General features: G+C 39.5%; 2 protein-coding genes across 2 annotated transcripts in view; both read right to left on the bottom strand.

The window, feature by feature from the left end:
- The window catches only part of Trmt11 (tRNA methyltransferase 11 homolog), a 41,644-nt gene extending 41,300 nt beyond the window's left edge, over positions 1–344 (bottom strand). The window contains exon 1 of the mRNA XM_005065774.4: positions 230–344. Coding sequence (XP_005065831.1) covers positions 230–301 — 72 coding nt within the window. The 5' untranslated portion in view covers positions 302–344. The remainder of the gene's footprint in view (positions 1–229) is intronic.
- A 6,586-nt stretch (positions 345–6,930) lies between these two features.
- On the bottom strand, positions 6,931–19,689 carry Hint3 (histidine triad nucleotide binding protein 3). Its single transcript, XM_005065773.4, has 5 exons — positions 19,342–19,689; positions 16,345–16,462; positions 13,586–13,655; positions 11,957–12,083; positions 6,931–10,036 (listed from the first exon to the last, which is right to left on the bottom strand). Exons 1-5 carry the CDS (start codon positions 19,519–19,521, stop codon positions 10,004–10,006), a joined length of 528 nt encoding a protein of 175 aa, XP_005065830.1. The 5' UTR covers positions 19,522–19,689; the 3' UTR covers positions 6,931–10,003.
- Positions 19,690–19,728: the final 39 nt, after the last annotated feature.

The following is a 19,728-nucleotide window of genomic DNA, read 5'->3' as shown; positions in this document are numbered from 1 at the left end:
GAAGAGTCCGGGAGGGTCTGGTGAGAGTCTCGTGCTTCACTGCAGCGCCAGGCGCACGTGCAGAAGAATGAATGACACCGATTGGTCCTGGAGAAAGGCTGCCTGAGATACCTCAGTCGCACCAGCGGCCTCACCCCCGCCCGATCCAGACGCTGCCCGGAGACCCCCCACCCAACCCGGCGCGCGAGGGAGTGCGGGCCTCTGGGTCAGGTACCCCAGGACGGCTCACCGGCAGGCGGAACTCCAGGTGCTCCTGTGCCAAGAGCAGCAGATACCTATTCAAGGAGCCCGGCAGCGCCATTGCAGCTGCTACCGTGCGCCTGCGCGGCCTCCGCAGGCCCGCCCCCTTCTCGTCCCAGAAGCCGAGTTTCCGCTGAGGCAGAGTCCGGGGCAGGAAACGGAAGCTGGGCAAGGAGTGCACCGACCTGGCACGCTTCCTGGGTTAGGGATGGGGGTAGGGGTAGGGACGGAGGACAGAGCTAGACCTTGCTGTTTTCGGAGGCCGAGCTACCTTGAGACGCTCCCTTTGTGAGTAGTGCTTTGTTTTAGGGGACAACTGAGGTAATCCCGCGCAGTTCCCAGAGCTGCTTCACTTGGACTATTCTTCCGACTCCCTCCTCACCTCAATTCAAAACGGGACCCGAATGTTCACTCTTCTGTGCAGACTCCTCTAACTACCCAAGAGTCCATGCCTCACCCATCCCAGGCCTTAACATTGAGTGTACTTTTTGTGATTTTGCAAAACACTTTCCAAGAGCTGTCAAGGACCTGTGACCTTGGTTTGCTCTGCACAGAAACCAACACAATCCTTCCTCTAGGGTTCATTAATTATGTTATATACAGGCACACAGGCAATGGTAGATCAGAAACATTGGCAGGAGTTGCAATTCTTCAGATGGGTCTAATATTAACAGTTTGTACGACAGTTAGCTACCCATTCTACAACAAATGTCATTACTTTTAAATTCTGAACCCTTTGTCCTGAGGAGACCTAACTTTTGGAGTTTCTGCATTCTACCTTGAAAATACACAATGTATAAAAGTATCCTAATTCTTCCTAGCACCATGTGCCAGAAACACAGTCGATGGTTAATGGTAGTACTCAAGACAGTCACTACATAGAGTAACTCATAACTCAAACCTCAGTTCCACCATTTATCATCCCTATGCTCTTAGCAAAATTGTCAGATCTCTGAGCCTCTGTTTCCTTATAAAAACTGGAATATTGCCACCTATAGATGACTATTACAAGGATTAGGTGTAATAATATTCACATTTCAAAATATAGCCTATTGCATGAGGCCAATAAATGCCATAAAGAAAGTTTTGTTTTAACGAGAATCCCTGCTTTGAGAGAGAAAGAGAGAGAGAGAGAGAGAGAGAGAGAGAGAGAGAGAGAGAGAGAGAGATTTGTATTTGTCAGAGTTGCAAAAATTGCTTCACAGGGTGCATGTAAGCAACATCTACCCAGTGGAGGTCCTAAGAATAAACCAAGGTTTGGTTTTCTTCCAGGGCATCAGCTGTAGGTGCTTCTACACCAATAGGCTAGCTACACCTGAAAAGCCTTTGCTGAGCAAGAATGAAGGCTTACCTGCAGCCAAGCAGATGGATGTACTTCGCCTTCCCAGAATTCCTATACCCTGGTGCAGTCCCTACAAAGCAGCTGCCAGGACATTCTGCTGGGTCTGCCTATCTTTCTGGGTCCTGACTCAGAAGGATATAACTATTCTTTTTTCCTTCTTTCCTTCTGTTTTTCTTCTTTTAGGTGGTGGCCAGAGCCTAAGTATGTTTTTAAACTCTCTTAACGTTTTGGACTGCTGTGCTTTTTTCCTAAAGCTCCTCTCCCAACAGCATGACTGCTTGCCCCCATGTGGCAGACCTCCTTTTTCCTCTGTGTGGCTTCAAGACTTACAGCTTGCCTGCCCTGGAGTTTTCTTTTGAAATTTCAATCGTCAAGCTTCTGTTTGAGCTCCTTTTTTTGTCCTCCAGCTCCCATTGTTGTCTGTTCTTAAATTCTTTTTGCTGTTGTTGTTTTTGTTTTTGGAAACAGGACTTCCCAGCAACTATGGAACTAGTCCTTGAACTTGCTCTTTAGACCAGGCTGACCTCGAACTTGCAGAGATCTGCCTGCCTCTGCCTCCCAAGTACTAGGATTAAATGTGTATACACCAGCACCAGGCCAGTTCTTTTATTAATGAGACCAAGAACCTAAAGAGGTTACCCAGTTTTCCCTAATATAACATCTTCCCAGACTTGCCACAATTTCCAGTGTGAAAAGGCCATCCTGGCCCACTATCACTATGAGATGCTTAGACCTCATCAGCTACAGATGAGCAGGAGGGACTAGGTTCCTCTACCTGAGCTTCTCTCAGAACTTTGAGAGTTGTACAGTTACAGGTAATCTGCTATGTGACTCTGGTAGTTTGAATGTAACTGACTCCCATAAACTCATAGGGAGTGGCACTATTAGGCGTGGCTTTGTTGGGGTAGGTATGGCCTTGTTAGAGGAAGTATGTCACTGTGGAGGTGGCTTTGAGGTTTCATATATGCTCAAGGGACACAAAGTATCTCAGACCACTTTCTGTTGCTTATGAATCAAGATGCAGAACTCAGCTCCTACTCCAGCACTATGTCTCTCTGCATGACACCATGATGCACTAAACCTCTGAAAATGGAAGGCAGCAGCCCCAATTAAATGTTTTTCCTTTATAAGAGTTGTTATGGTCATAGCGTCTCTTTGCAGCAATAGAAAGCCTAAGACAGTGGCTGAGCCCAGGATTAGAAAAAGGTGGCAGTATCAACCCCAATTTATTTATTAGATAAGAGTTTTGTGTCCTAAACCAGTAAGATGGGGAATTTTGGAAGGAGGCACAGCTGTCCTCTTAGAAATTTGATTCCTTCTTTAAGACTGATATCCTACAAGTAGTGAAGACCCTGCACAGCTGCCCATTAGAACTCAGAGACCACTCCTGGGAAGCAAGCATCAGAAATTGGAGAGCGGAGTTTTCTGTTGTGATTCTAATATGCCACTCAGCTATGAGACTAGTACGACACAAAATCAAAGAAATAATTTTTTTTGGTTTTTTCGAGACAGGGTTTCTCTATATTGTTTTGGAGGCTGTCCTGGAACTCGCTCTGTAGATCAGGCTGGCCAAGAACTTACAGAGATCCGACTACCTCTGCCTCCTGAGTGCTGGTATTAAAGGCATGCACCACCAACACCGAGCGAAAGAAATAAAAATTTAACAAGTCCCAACAAAAGAGCTCATATGAAACACCAAACCATGCATCCATGTATTTCAGGCAAAGCACCCAACATCTGAAATGGGATTGGACATCACAGAGTACCAATGAGAAAAAAAGTTCTCTTCTAACTTTTACACAGGCATGAGGGCACATGCCAAAAAATCCCATCCCTTGGTCTCAAGATACCCCAGAACTAACTGCAAACCCTTATAATTCCCTACTGGTAATGAAAAGTTCTGTGTGTTAAAAAAAAAAAAGACCAAAAAAGATGGGTTGAAAAGCCAGCTTTCTCTCTCAATCATTCTTAAACTCTAACTCTGCTATGATTCAAATATAATAATAAATTGAGGACTACACATTTACAAATAAGTATGTCTGCCTGGTTGAGCTAAGCTAGAAGAACCTTCTCCAGTGGCATGACTTCATGTGGGCCAGGAATGTTGGCTCTAACTAAGCTTTGAAGAACATTAAAAACAAGTCTAATGAAAATAGGCATTTGTTCTAAAGGAATGTTCAGAAGAAGAAAAGCCAGCAAGGTGAAGGGACTATATGACACTTGACTAATATGACACTTGACTATGACCTTGTCAATTCAGTTATTAAAGTCTTTAAGTATCTACTGTGCCTGGATTTAGAAACTCAAGAGTTTCACACTTAGTGTATCATGGATATGGGCACCACCAAGTAAACAAGGCTAGGAAGATCAGCCTACATGCAGGCTATCACATTAATTTTTGGATTGAAAGTTACCTGATTGTGATGGCTTCACGAGATCATTTGAATGCTTAGTTACCATGTGGTGGGACTGTTTGGGGAAGGCTTAAGAGGTGTGGCCTTGCTAAAAGAAAGTGTGTCATTGGGAACCAATTTTGAGAACTTAAAAATGTACACCACTTCAAGTATGCCCACTCTACTTTCTGCGTGAAATTTAAAATGTGAAGTCTCAGCTTGCTCCAGCCACCATGCTTGTCTGCTGTCATGCTTCTCCACTGTGATGGTGATGAACCCTTAACCCTCTGAAACCCAAATAAACACCTCCTTAAGTTGCTTTGTCCATGTTGTTGTATCACAGGAACAGAAAAGTACCTAATACACTGATATTAGGGTCCATAGTAAAACCTGAGTGTGTTACAGTAACATTATCAGAGGGATACAGTGAATTTGCTGCCAGACATACACATGAAACACTGAAGTATATACAAAGATAAAGTAAAAAGGTAACTCCCTCAACTGCAAAAAGACATCAAAATCCAATGACAAGAAGTACCCCATCATATCTTGGCTACCCTATGTAGAAGCGTAGGGTAGGAAAACAAAAATACTGTGTATGAGAGCTGCAAAAAGTGTAATGTTCAGTAAAAATGACTGGTACATGGCATCAAAAAAAAATAAAGCTAAAAAGCCTAATGAATAGTCTTGAGGATGAAAAAGTGAAGTTCTGAAGAGCAAAGAAAGTACATGAAAATGTGGGTGAACGTTCACCAGAAGACCTCAGATAAGACTAAGGTAGCACTCTACCACTGAATTTATACGATTAAACCCAACTTAGTAATATAGTCACTTGACTTAGTGAAAATTCTTATGAAAACTCTCAAAAAGAGAAAGTGGAGGCATAGAGGCCAGTGATGAGAGTCTAAGGATATTCAAGAGAAGAAAGGATGAGTCTCTGTAAAAACACACACTGGAACTGAGAGCAATGGGCCAATTTTAGTTCAAGTCCCATAATGACAATACATGGTACCAAAACCTGCACAAATCTAAGGGCAAAGACTTTAGGAGCCAGAAGGCATAAAAGAACACTCAAGCAAAAAAAAAAAAAAAACACTCAAGCAAGCAATTATTCTGTTGCTGTAACAGACTGTATAGACTGCAGAGTGAAGAAGGAAAGGGACTGGGAGACCAAAAGGAAGCTACCGTCATAATCTAGGTAAGAAATAACTGGTCATGATCACAGTAGTACAGTACTGGTAAGAAGTGGCCAGATTATGAATATATTGCCAACAGATCTGTTAGGTTAGATATGAAGTGTAAAAGAGTCTACAATGAGTCCAACACTTCTAATTCGAGTACTGAAAGACTGGGGTTGTCAATGACAAAGATAAGGAAAACAGAAGAATGGGTTGAGGATAGGAAACATCCTAAATACAATACTGCTTGAGCAGTATCTAGCTTATGGAGTGGTTTAATTAATGCACGATTAGTGAACAAAGCTCCATTTTTCTTTGTGAAGTTTTAATTAGCTAATCAGTGAGGAGCTGATTCTTTTTTTTATCATTTTTTCTTTTAATTTTAAATAGCTTGTTTTACATGTCAATCCCAGTTCCCTCTCCCTCCCCTCCTCCCGCACTCCCCTTCCCCCCCCCCAGCCTCCCATCCTATTGCCAATTCCTTCCACATAGGGGATATCTAGAGTCTGTCATTTTACTCTGGGTAGGGTCTAGGCATTCCCCTAAGAGTCCAGGCTGAGAGAACATCCCTCTTTGTGCTATGGGTACACAATGACTGTTTGTATTCCAGGGATAGACACTGATCCACTGCTCAGGGCCCCATTGGTTGCCCAGGCCTTCTCGCTGACACTCACATTTGGGGGGTCCAGATCAGTCCCATGCTGGCCTCCCCGCTGTTGGTCTGGGGCCCAAGAGCTCTCCCCTGTTCAGATCAGCTGTCTCTGCTGGTTTTGCCAGCCCATTCTTTGCCAATTTGCTCATCACTCCTCTCTCTTTGTCACTGGGTTCCTTGGGTTCAGTTCAGTGCTTAATTGTGTGTTTGCCTCTGCTTCAATTAATCACTGGATGAAGGCTCCCGGATGGTTATAGACATCAAGTTCATTATCAGGAATGGGCATTCGAGGTGGTCTCTCCACTATTGCTTAGCTTGCCAATTGGTGTTATCCCTTTAGATCACTAGAGGTCACTCTGGTGCCTGATCTGTCTTCCAACCTATGATTCCCTCTTCCCCCTATTCTACCCCCACCCACTCAACTTCCTGTTCCCCCATGACCTACTCTCACAGGAGCTGATTCTTAATCAGAGGTGAACTAAGCGGTTTTCATTAGATTAAGTTGAAATGCGGATCTGTTTTTGTATTTATATTTCTAGTATAAATATGAAAAAGCAAGTATCTGCTTCATTTCACTACTTTGGTATACTTGTATCTAGTACATACTGATATATTTAAAAAGTATCTGCAAAATAAAATAAAATAATACAATAAAATAAAGACTTATTGTGGTGGTTTGAATGAGAATGCCGTCCATAGGCTCACGTTTGAATGTTTCTTCTCTAGTTAGTATTACTGTTTAGGAAAAATTAGGAGATGTGGCCTTGTTGTAGGAGGTATGTCACTGGAGGTGGGCTAGCCCAGACTAGCCTCAGTGTCACTCTCTCTGCCTACTGCTTGAAGATGAGGATATAAAACTCTCAGTTACTGCTCCAGCACCACACCAGTCTGCTTCCTACAACGTTGATCATGAACTGACCCTCTAAAACTGTAAGCAAGCTCCCAAGTAAATGCTTTCCTTTACAAGAGTCCCTTTAGTCATTGTGTCTCTTCTTTGATTCTTTATATGGGAGAAAAGGTATGTCTCCATTGCTAATGGTGAAATTTTTATACTGTTCAGACAATTAAATACCGTTGAGTTGAATTCTGAACTTTAGTAATACTAAGAGAATGTAGAAACATCAATTTGACAAATTACTTCCTCATTTTTATTTTCATTTCTTCTAGTTAATTCACCATAATTTTATAATTACACATTAGTATCACATGCATAAGTAATGTTGTCAATATTATTTTAAACATTTTTAAGACAAGTTATGTGTTGTTTTGAATAAGAATGGACACCATAGGCTATTTGCATGCTTAGTTACCAAAGAATGGAACTATTTGAGAAGGATTAAGTGTGGCCTTGAAGGAGTAGGTGTGGCTTTGTTGGAGGAAATGTGTCACAGGTAATGGACTTTGAAATTTCAAAGGCCCATGGCAGGCCCAGTGTCTCTCTTTCTGCATACATATCAGGAAGCAGCTCCCAGCTACTACAATAGAGCTGCCTGCATGCTGATAACAGACTAACCCTGTATGTAGGCCCCCAACTAAATGCTTTCTCTTATAAAAGTTGCCTTGGCCATGGCGTCTCGTCATAGCAACAGAACAGCGACTAAGACACATTATTAATCTGCTGTGCTTTGAATTGATGTTGTTGATAGGTAACCAGTAGCCAAACGCTACCAAAAAGGTCAAGTGGATTTTTTAACTGTAATTTGATTATTTACCTTTACAAGTAAAGAAAGTATACATTAAAATTGCTCTTTCAAGGACTTTACTTTTTAATTTTGTTATCTCAGTGTGTGTGTGCATTTAAAATGGGTGTGCAGATCCACACAGGTCATGTGTGCAGGTCAGAGGTCAGCTCTGTAGGCTCCTTTCTTTTCTTTTCTACCTTTACAAAAATTCTGAGATCAAACACAAGTCCTCCAGGTTTTACTGTCAGCTCACTTACAGGTAAAGTAAGCACCTTTACCCGCTCTGCCCCATGAGAGGATACAAACCTATACAGACACAATCAACCTGCTACTTAAAGGTCCCTAAAGGCATTTGAAAAGTCCCTTGACCGCCTTTCATGTGCTATCACCATGAGGTCAAATACATCACTTCAAGTTCAGAGTAAAACAGTCAAAGGTTGTACCTTTCCTGAAGTTTGCCCTATTTTCACTGGTATAGAAAAAATTGTAATTGTTAGCGATGTAAATGATCAGAAAGCTATTACACAAGGCAAGGCTGTAAAACCTATAAATCTAATTTTGAGAGCCTATAGTCTCTACATGCAAATCCCTTTCTCCACCTCTAGTGAATAAGTTGAAATTGTAAAAATTCAAATTGTAAAAATGAGTAGTGGAAACAGAAGTCAAGCTTCTTAACTTTCCACCATTGTTTGACAGCCTAACCCTGAGTCTTGAATTAGGTGCTGTCTGCCCACTACCTGTTCTCAGTAGCAGTCTCCCTTTCATGGCCTCTTCTATGGACATCATCACACTTAACACACTAAAATCTAGTAAATTAGTTTTGCCTCATCCCATAGCATTGGGTGACCTTTATCATTTCTTTAGTTCTGGATCCCGATAGTGTTTGGCACTTATTAAATATTAAAAACATTTGCTGAATTAATTTTAATTAAGTAGAGAATGCTTGACTTTAGATATTGTAACAAGCACTGTAATAAATAGTGTGTTACCTAAAATTACTTAATATCATGCCAAAACAATGAACTAGAAATCTTAGCTGATTCTATAATTCATTAGTCTTCATGATCCTTTCTTGCTGCATATATAACACTATTAGACACTGGCACAATGTAGAAACATCTTTCAACACCTCATCTCCCTTCAGTCACTACTGTGTCTGTAGATACTGCTAAAGGGCAACTCCCAATAAACACATTTCACTAAATGATATACCAATATTAGCACTATGTTATCAAGATAAACTCCTTATCTACATCTCTTTTCTCCTTTTAAATCAAGTTTTTTTCCACAAGACTGGGTCTAACCACTAGCTACTTTCATTTCCCTTTGATACAAAAGCACACCATATGACAACAGTTTCTGTCAGTTTTCAGACATTACTAATTTGTGTTCTAATCTCCTGACAGGCAAAATTACACATAAATTTTGTTAAGACAACCATGTTGTTGGTTACTATAGTCATTTAAAATGACATTAAAGTGGTTGCCTCTTGTCTAAAGCATCACCTTCTGTGACTTGACTTTTATAGTGTCAGCTACCTGTGGCTAACACAAAATATTCAATGACAAAGCGTAAGAATCACATGCAATTCTGCACAGGAAAATGACATTTCACACCGTCACACTCTATCCTACCTGGGATATGAATCATCCGTACTGTTTTATGTATTACCCACTTATAGTAACCACCTATTATCAGATTAACTGTCACAGCATCCATAGCAGTTGTATTCAACTCGATATGGCAACAAAGCACAGCCATGAACACTTGAAGTATTTTAATTTTATATGGTTATAACTGCACTATTTTATTAGTACTGTTGTTAATCTCTCACTACGCCTAAGGTATGCATATGAGGGAAAAGCACAGGATACATTACGGAGTTCGCTATTATCCTGGGCTTCAGGTACTCACTAAGAGACTCACAGGATAAGTGAAATCTAATATAATGTGTGTGTGTGTGTGTGTGTGTGTGTGTGTGTGTGTGTGTGTGAAACCATAAAAAAGTAACACATAAATAAATGTTTCTATCATTAAAATCAGAGACTATTGGTAGCATGGTATTCTTTATTTTGAAAATTTATGTGTAAGACTATAAAACTATCATAAAATTGCTAATTTCTTTTTCTCCTTCACTGTAAAAAGGTTTCAATTTTCTATGCCAGTTTATTCATCATAAATTATTATTAAGACTACTAATAAATGAAACCTGAACTTTAAAAAAAATATAGGATGCATCCTGGTTAGCAGAATTTTTATCAAGTGAACTTTTAGTTATAGTATCTTAGGCATAAAACCTTACATAACTAAGCATCAAAACAAAGAAGTCAGTGACAAAGTACTCACATAACTATATTACAGATCTCAGAAAATAGACATTCAGAAAAAATGTAAGGCTACTCAGTGGTAGTGTTGTGTATACCCAGCAAACCTTCAGACTGCAATTAGACTTCAAAGAGAGCAAAATAATAGCTCATCATGAGTCAGGTTAAGGAGCTTTTCCATGGTTCACATTTTTATTTTCTTAACTTTTCAAGCCAATAATCAACCTGTAATAATAACAAGAAAAAAGAGCAAATATAAACATATGGTTCTTTATAGTTATCACTGCCTCTATTAGATAACTATTTCCTTGTGAAAACAAAGAGCAAGGAATTACACATTTTGTTCCTTAAAAATATCTTACAAAAAGAAAATACAATAGTTTTATAATACATAGAAAAGACACTCTATAAAAACAGGCAGATTCCAAGGTACATTAAATATTAAGACGTTTGTACAGAAAGAATAAATGCAATATTAAAGATTTCTTAAGTGAGAAATATAAGAAACAAGTATATATTACTAAATGAAATAAGTCAATTTGAAAAGGTTATACCCTGTGAAATTCCAAATATAAAAATTCCAAAAGCCCAGTGTAGTGACACACACTGTAATCCCAACACTTGGGAGTCAAAAGTATGCAGATCTCTATGAGTTCAAGGCTAGCATGGTCTAAATTCCAGGGCAGCCAGAACTACATAGTGAGACCCTGTCTCAGAAAAAAAAATAAAACAAAGAAGAAAAAAAAGAAATTTTGAAGAGGAGAAAATTTGGAGACATAAAAATTATCAGTGGTAACTAAGGAACAGAAGGAAGGATAAAACAGAGAAGCAAAATGTGGTAGTCTGAATGAAAATGGGGTCCCCTAGACTCCTAGGGAGTGACATTGTTAGAGGTAAGGCCTTGTTGGAGGAAGTGTGTCCATGAGTGGGGGCAGGTAGGCTTTGAGATTTCAAAAGCTCAAGTCAAGCCTAGTAGCTCACTGTCTCTTCCAGCTGCCTGAAGATCCAGATGAGTACTCTCATCTACCTCTCCTACAGCATGTCAGCCTGCACACCTCTGTACTTCCCAGCATGATGACAACAGACTACACCTCTGAATTGTAAACCACCCAATTAGATGCCTTCTTTTATAAGAGCTTCCATGGTATGGGGATTCTTTTTTTGCTTTTGTTTTTCGAGACAGGGTTTCTCTGTGTAGTTTTGGAGGCTGTCCTGGAACTCGCAGAGATCCACCTGCCTCTGCCTCCCGAGTGCTAGGATTAAAGGTGTGAGCCATCAATGCCTGGCTGGTATGGTGATTCTTCACAGCAGTAAAACTCTAACTAAGACACAAAACGTAGAGGATTTTTAGGGAAGTGAAACTATTCTGTGTGAACCTATAATGATGGATGCATGTCATACATTTGTCAAAACCTACAGAAAGAACAGCAGTAAGAGTAGAACCTAAAAAGGACTTTGGATAGTGACGATGTATCAGTGTTGGTTCTTTGATGACAATAAGCAGACCACTATGGTAGAGATGTGATAGGAGGAAGACTGTGTGTATATTCCAGCAGAGGAAATATGAAAATACTGAACTGCATTCAGTCCCCAAGTACTACAGAGCAAAAAGAACATGAGCTTTTTAAAAATATCTGTATATGATCTTTCAAGTAAGAAAAGCCTGAATTTACATCCATATCTGAATTCAAAGCTCTGCTTTTCTATGTATGTCCATCTTCTCATCTTACAGAATTAGTCTGCCCAGAAAATTCCCTCAAATTAAAAATACTATTTGGAACTGGGAATTATAGCATGACCCTGCAATCCTAGATCCTTAGAAGACTATGGTAGGGGGATCCCAATTTCAAGGCCCATCTGGATGACACACACAGAAGATCCTGTCTCAAAATTGAGGTGGGGAAAAGGGGAGATACATCAACAGAAGAAAATGTTGCCTACTAATATAAGACAACCCTGGTTCAACATTCATCAATTCAAAATAAATTAAAAGTGGATACATTTTTTGGATATGTCAGCTTGTTAAACTAATTGTTCAAGCCAAATAGAACTCCGTGTCTAGTGTTATGAAGACAAAACAAGACAAAAATAAAAAGGAACACTTTAAATATGTTGGTATGCTACTGGTATAATGGTATTACTTACTGTGACAAACCAGTAAGAATCTGGTCTATAAATCAACTTTGATAAGAAGCCAAACTGTTTGACTGGAGCTATGACATGAAGGTGCAGATGAGAAATGGAACAGAATGGTGGCATATGGAAACCCATTCTGAAACAGAAGAGATTACTGACAGTCACTTCTCAAGTAGTTTTAAAACACTTGTAAATCATGTAAGATTAAAAAATATCCATAGGTAAGCAAATTACCATTCATAGATCTTTTTTTGTTTTCTTTATGCTCTTGCATATTCTCAAAGTTCCCCATGTTGAAGTTTATAGACAATACACATCATTTATCAAAGAAATCATCATACGACCTCCATAGAATGTGAGTTGCATTATTATTAGTCACTTCAGTACTTATCAAAATAAGCTTACTTCAGTAAAGATATGCATATGTACTAGACATTCAGATAGTGGGCCTTTATTTTAAGACAGCCAGTAGATGGCAGGCTTTCACCTCTAATAAAATACTGACAGTAACCAACATTGCTGTACTAAGATCAATTCCATCATCATTACAAAAAAAAAAAAAGCTTCTGCCATCAGAAAAGGTTGTTAAATATTAAAATAATTTAGATTATTTGTTACTAACTTTATAAAACTACTCTTTTAAATAGAAAATTACTTAAACTCTTAAATCAAATGTTATGGGTTTTTGCTCAAACTTTGTTAAATGATAAAAATTCAGTTCAGTAAGCAATGAATGCAAGTTAATTTTATGCTAGCAGCCTAATAATGATGTGCATGTGTGTATAATGTGGCTGGTATGCACACTCATGCACATCCAGAAAATGACACTGGTGTCCTGGTCTGCCATCTATCATGAGGCAGGACCTTGTCTGAGAAAATGACACTGGTGTCCTGGTCTGCCATCTATCATGAGGCAGGACCTTTTCTGAGCCTGGAGCTAGACTGGCAGCAAGCAAGCCCCAGAAATCCTCCTGTCTCTGCTCCCAACCCTGCTGGGGCTACAGGTAAGCTACAGTCATGCCTGGGTTTTTACCTGAATTCTAGGGACTCAAGACAAGTTCCTTAGGGATGTATTGCAAGCACTATTATTCACACAGCCACCTACTCATTCCCAGTGTTTTTGTTTTGTTTTGTTTTGGTTTTTTTCCTTTGTTTTTGGGTTTTGTTTTTTTTGTTGTTGTTGTTGGTTTTTTTTTTTTTTTTTTGAGACAGTTTCTCTATGTTGCCGTGTCTGTCCTAGAACAAGGCTGGACTTGAACTCAGAAATTTGCCTGTTTATGCCTCCTGAATTAAAGATTAAAGACATGTAGCACTACTGCCCGGCCCACCAATGTATTTTTAAGCCATGTTAGTTTACATAAGGAAATTCACTTTCCCCAATTTTACAGGAATTAAAATATAGAACAATATAACAGTAGGACTTCTAACTATTTTACCTACTTGTCTGTCCAAAGTACAAGTGACAGTTTTTGGAAGACGTTGAGACATAAGCAACAGGTTTATTAAGTTCACACTATCAATGAACTACATTCTCACTGCAAGGAATACTGCATCTGAAGTCACTGCTACTTCCCTTCTCATGAAAAGCCAATTTCATAAAATTCAATTAATGTTGGTTTCTACACAAAGCATACATACCTCACATCTGTAAAGTCAGTGAAATTATTCCTCTCAAGAATGGCTTTTCCAACAGCTACCATGTTCTCAACTGTAAGAGAGCAAAGAAATGATATTACACTATGGGATACAGGAGCACACGCTAAGACTTTACGTCCTTCAGGGCATTTATTTTGTCTTTGCTTGTCTTTTTCTAGTATCTTTTATAAAAATGAATTGTTTTATTTTCCAAGTATGTTTGTGTCTAAGTGTACGTTGTGCATTATGTTAATTGGTGTCAGAATAGGTGTCGGACCCCCTGGAACTGGGGTTACAGACAGTTGTGAAGTGCCATGTAGATGCTAGGGACAAAACCCAGGTCCTCTGGAAGAGCAGCAAGTGTTCTTAACCTCTGAGCCATCTCTTCAGCACCTTTTCTTTGGTAGACACTTAAGTTACTGGTTTTGAAACGCATTTTCTTCTCTTTAAAAAAAAAGATTTATTTTTATTTATGTGTGCATAGTCTGTGTGTATGTGCTTTATGTGTGAAAGTGTCCACAGAGGCCAGAAGAGAGTGTCAGACCTCCTGGAGCTGGAGTTACAGGCAATTGTGAGCAACCCAACATGGGTGCTAGGAGCAAAATGACCCTTCTGGAAGAACAAAAAACACTCTTAACTACTGAGCTACCTCTTCAGCTCCTTAAAACTTATTTTCTAATATTAGCATTCAAAGCTACAAACTTTCATCTAAGTACTTTAGCTATATTCCACAAATTTTAATATGTTGTTTTTATTTATTTATGAACCCAACATTTTTTTTATTTTGAATTATTTAGAAAAGTGTTATTTTACTTAGAAGTTCTTCTTTGAGGGCAGAAGAAAGGGCTCAAAGGTTAAGAGGTCTTCCAGAGGACCCAGGTTCAATTCCCACATGGCAGTTCACCTCTGTCTATAACTTCGGCTCCAGGGGATCTGACACCCTTGTACAGACGTACACGAAACCAACACCAGTGTACATGCAATAAAGGTAAATTTAAAAATATTCATCTTTGACATATTTAATAACTATTTAGAAGTTGGTTTAACTTAAAAATATTTACTGCTGTGCTAAATACCTAATTTAATTGATCATAATATATTTTATAATTTCAAACACATTAAGAGTTATGAATTCTGATGCTTAGAATAAGATCTACCTCGGTGAACATGTGCTCTGAAAACCAGGCAGTCTGCAAATAAACACAATTCTACAAGTGTCAATAGCAATAGCTGGACTTGACATTGTTATCACATCCTTCACCTATATATTATTTCTCTCATTTTATAGATTACATAAAAGTTAAGTTCAACAACTTTTCAGATTTTGATTTGAAAATGTCCAAATAAAAACAGAGTGAACAATATAATGAAATTCCAAATCCTTTCAGCCTCAATATTTATGACATTTGATATGTACCAGCTATAATAACTAACAATTACTAATTATCACTAATAATTGCAGCAGCCTCTATTCTCCATAATTTACCACTACCTTGAAGATAAGACTTCCTAAGAGGTTATATGATGACTAAGAAATAGTCAAGGAGTGAAGCAGAAATTTTAGTAACAAATACACAATCAGGGAAATATAGATTAAATGTTGTGTCTATCAGCATAAATGCGACTTGTGGTTATAAAATCATGGAAGTTCTAAAGCACATGGAAAGAACTTCAGATAACTGAAGAATTTTGAACTATTTAGAAACAAGTTTCAAACTGGTAATCCAGTCACCTACATGCTCATGAACAACAATCCTACACCAAGATCATCTATCTAAAAGTTTTCTTATTCACCTCTAGGAAGTCTGGCCTAATTTAGCTATGTTGTTGGCTACCATACAGTACTGCCAAAACTAATCCCAGGCTGTCGTTAGTTAGAAAGGCTACTAAAAAGACTTGAAATAAACTGGAAAAGTTTTAGGAAAAGATATCAAAACAAGTCAAAGAAGGCACTGAGTAGGACGTACAAAATAATTCTGGAAGAAATAAAATTCAAATCTCCTTTCCAGAAGCTAAAAGTTCAAAACCAAAACCTCATAACTAAACTCTGGCACTAAGTGATCTGTATCTGGGACGGTCAGGCAATGTAAGCTTATATATGATACATCCGAACTTGTTTAGAATTTTTCATAGTATTTTCCAGTTTCAAAGTCAAGAAAACTATCATTTAAAAAAGCATAAAGCAAAGTCAGGCATGGTGACACAGGAACACATTTAACCCTAGAACTCTCAAGGCAGAGGCAAGCAGATCTCTGTGGGTTCTATGCCAGGTAGGGCCACATACTGAGAGGCTGTTTCAAAAATAAAATAAAATACTATCAAGCATCATTCCATTATATCTTAAAGATTTTAAAAATTAAGTATTACCATATCTGAAATTTGCTTCAAAACTTCTGTGGCAGGTTAATATATAAAAAATGCATGGCCACAAGTTAATAATTAGTATGACAAACATTTGGAGATTACACTGTTTTTTTTAATTTCCATTTTTTAATAGAATGTATCACAGGATGGTGGTGGTGGTGCACGCCTTTAATCTCAGTACTTGGGAGGCAGAAGCAGCCAGCCTGGTCTATAGAGTGAGTTCCAGGGAAAGCCAGAGCTACACAGAAAAACCCTATCTTGAAAACCAAAAAGAGGAATGTTTCAAAAGCTCTTAATTTCTTCTTGATAATTTCACTAGACCTTTTTCTTATTGTCACTGCCATATTTAAAGACAATTCGATGTGATATATCCAGAAAGAATGCCGCTATCATCTTACCCATTTCTATTTGGTCTCTGTTTAGCTCCTTGCAACTTCTAATATGCTTCTTTGGCACCACAAGATAATGATGAAGTGCTGCTGGTTTGATATCTCTGAAGCAAATTAGGTCTTCATTCTAAAAAGGAAGGCATAGTTGTTACAAAGTTTTAAAAATCCCAACATTATTCTGCTCTGCTGTGACTTAAGCACTACAAATCTACAAAAGGAAAATGGTATTTATTTATGTTACAATTCATGCCTATGAACAGTTTTATGACTGTGCCTTACTTAAATTCACAAAATAAGCTTTAGCTTCTGTCATGAGGTATTTATCATAGTAAGTCGACTACAGGGGACAACTATAAGTAAAATTCATTAAAACTTCCTTACCAGAAATCTCAGTTTTAGCCAGTGGTGGTACACCTCTTAAATCCCAGCACTTGGGAGGCAGAGGCAAGAGGATTTCTTTGAGTTCCAGACCAGCCTGATGTACACAGAGAGTTCTAGGTCAACCAGAGTCACACAGAGAAACCCGTCTTGAGAAATCAAAAAGGAAAAAGAAATCTCGGTTCTAAATTTTATTATACATTTTCCCATCCCTACTGTAAGCCTCTTTTATTAAATTTAAAATAAAAGTTAAACCAACAGTTTTCCTCAGGAAAATTCCCTGGGTACAGTTACCCATCAATTCTCCATGCCAGGAAATAGGATTCAATGTCATGAGACCCTCATACCCATACTATTAATCCTAGTTATCTAAGACAACAAGCACAACAGCTACATTTTGATTCATTTTATTTCAGTCTAAGTAGCAGATAAGCACTGATCTCAATGGAATATCTTAGAAGATATTAAGATAAAAACACACTGTGGGTTGGGGAGATGGTTCATTTGGTTCATTTCCCAAGCTTGGAACCCAAGTTCAGATCCCAGCACCACATAAAATCAGGTATAACCCTGCTAGGTGGTGGAGATGGGAGGGTCTACCAAATCTACAAGCTACAGGTTCACTGAGACTCTGTGTATACACATATGTACTTTTTATTCTTTTTATCTGTTGTAGTACTGTCGATGAAACCAGGGGCCTCACATGCTTGGCAAGTTCTGCCACTGAGCTACACCTCCATCCACAGATGATCTTTACAGTATGACTTCAGCAAGGAACTGAAAAGGAATCATTGTCTATAACTGAAAGACAATGTTGGTAAAACTATGCAATAAACTATACTGGACAGCTATTTAAAAAGAATGTAAAGGATCTCTACATAGCTATGAAATTATTTCTATGATAATCTATTGTGTTTTTTAAAGCAAGGGGCAGAAAAAGCCATCCTGTGTAAGGTTCTATAAGGTTCTATCATGCTGTTCTGGTTGAAATACTTTTTTTTTCTTTTTTTCTTTTTTTTGGTTTTTGTTTTTTTGAGACAGGGTTTCTCTGTGTAGCTTTGTTTGTAGATCAGGCTGGCCTAGAACTCACAGAGATCAGCCTGTCTCTGCCTACCCTCCCGAGTGCTGGGATTAAAGACATGTGCCACCACCTCCTGTTCTGGCTGTAGTTCTTATAGACTATTCTTGAACCTGCTTCTCCTAATCTTCCAATAATTTTTCTAACAAATACTTCTCAAAAATATATTTTGCTTAAAATAGCTACAATAATTTCTTCCCAGTAACTGTACCTTGATATCTAAAACAAAAGTTCATGTGAAAAAACTTTGGTACCATGCAATCTGAGGTGTCAAGACAATTTTGATTAACAAACAGGAGTTAAATTAGCACTGAGGTATTTGCTTAGCATGGGCTCAAACATGGAAAAATTTAATCTGGGTTTCTTGTTTTTTTTCTGTTTTCTTTTGCTAAGAACCATCCTCCCTTCTGTCTAGCCTTGACCATCCTCAGACTCACTCTGTAGACTCTGTAGATATAAAAGTTTGTACCACAATTGCCCGACTATTTCTAAGAGCCCTTAAAGATAATTCCTATCAATACCATGAAATACAAACGCCAACCATACTATTTATGTATATTATACGTATACCTGTGCCTCGTGCACAAAGAGTAAGACACTGCCTTTGGAAGGGGTATGCGCTCTGCTAAGACTATGTGGTACTCCCTTTGCTCGAATGAATTCTGTAAAATACAATAAGAAAACTATACAGCGATCTGTGAAGTGAGGAATTTTCTCTGACCTTTGTTGGAAAAGTTTCCCAAACACTTTCTTCATAATGTTAGTAACTGATTATTCCAAATCAAATAATTTCCTCTGTACTTAAATATAAAACTATACCAGACCTTGTATAAGTCAAATCGGCTCGGGTGTTTTCAACAAATATATGTGTGATAAGAATCTTAAATGCAAGATGATTAATCCCTCTAAAAAGATTAACTGTTTATTCAGGATGACGGGGTGTAAAAAAAAAAGTTACAGCCAGAGAAAAGGGGGACTTTTATGGAATAATGATTTCCAGGCATGACAAGGCTGTTGCAATCTAGAACTCGCACCAGCTGCGATTACCTGCATTTCATCTGCACAGGACTGAACCTGGCAATATCTTGTAATGAAAGGGGGAGGAGCTCATGGTTGATGGGAGAGGACGAGACTTTCTCTTAGGTGGTGTGGCCACTGAAGTGTCAGTTCGACTTCCAATCCAGACCGGAAACCCCATCCCAACCTGTTTTCAACCAAACTCAGACTTCTTCACCACGCCCATGATCTATTTTCTGCTAGCTGTCTCCTCTCTACCGATAGTAGAAATATGCCGAATTTAAAATGACTATCGAGAGGAGAGGAAGGCTCCCTATTAACAACAGCAAGGGCACAGCGTGCAGTTGCGTGGCAAATGCGTGCAGAGGGAGGCGAAGGTGCCTGACTCCTATCGCAACCGTGTCTCCCGAAAGAGCAGCAAAGGGGTCGCTGCAGACCTCCGGGTCGCAGAGAGAGGTCACGGAGCCAAGGGTGGGCGAGCGGGCAGGGACGGGCGGTCTGGCTCCCACCCACCCGGGCCTATCGCCGCCCACCTCGCAGTGCAAGAGCTCAGTGTCGGGTTCCTTCCCCGCCGCTATGCGGCAGAACACGCAGGTGCTGTCGTAGTCCCCGGACTCGGAGGCCCCAGGCGAGGACACCTCGGGTCCTGCTTTGGGGGCTACCACACTGTCAGGAGCCGGGTCTCCGGCTGAGTCGGCTTGCTTCTCAGCCATGGCGGCCGAGAGGCGACGTCAAGAGCAGCTGAGCTGGAGTCGCCGCCCCTGCAGGGCCTTCCTAGCGACAGGAAGTTGGTGCACGGGCAGCGCCAGACTCCGGGAGAGGGAACCGAGCAAGCGACGGCGCGCGGCCTCCAAAACCGGCCTCCATTAGAGGGCGAGCGAGGACGCCTCTAGGCCCGGTCCCGCCCCCCCGCGCGACGC

The sequence above is a fragment of the Mesocricetus auratus genome, unplaced genomic scaffold (genome assembly GCF_017639785.1).
Source record: "Mesocricetus auratus isolate SY011 unplaced genomic scaffold, BCM_Maur_2.0 Super-Scaffold_100018, whole genome shotgun sequence".
NCBI lineage: Eukaryota > Metazoa > Chordata > Mammalia > Rodentia > Cricetidae > Mesocricetus > Mesocricetus auratus.
Note: the sequence above shows the minus strand (reverse complement) of the source record. Positions and strands in the feature narration are given on the sequence as shown.

Excerpts from the sequence above, each read along its gene's own strand:
- Hint3 (XM_005065773.4), bottom strand. The coding sequence starts at position 19,521 with ATGGCTGAGAAGCAAGCCGACTCAGCCGGAGACCCGGCTCCTGACAGT. Across the intron at positions 16,463-19,341 it reads CTGAGCTCTTGCACTGCGAG|AATGAAGACCTAATTTGCTT; the intron begins GTGGGCGGCGAT and ends CTTCCTTTTTAG. Across the intron at positions 13,656-16,344 it reads CAGAGACCAAATAGAAATGG|TTGAGAACATGGTAGCTGTT; the intron begins GTAAGATGATAG and ends GCTCTCTTACAG.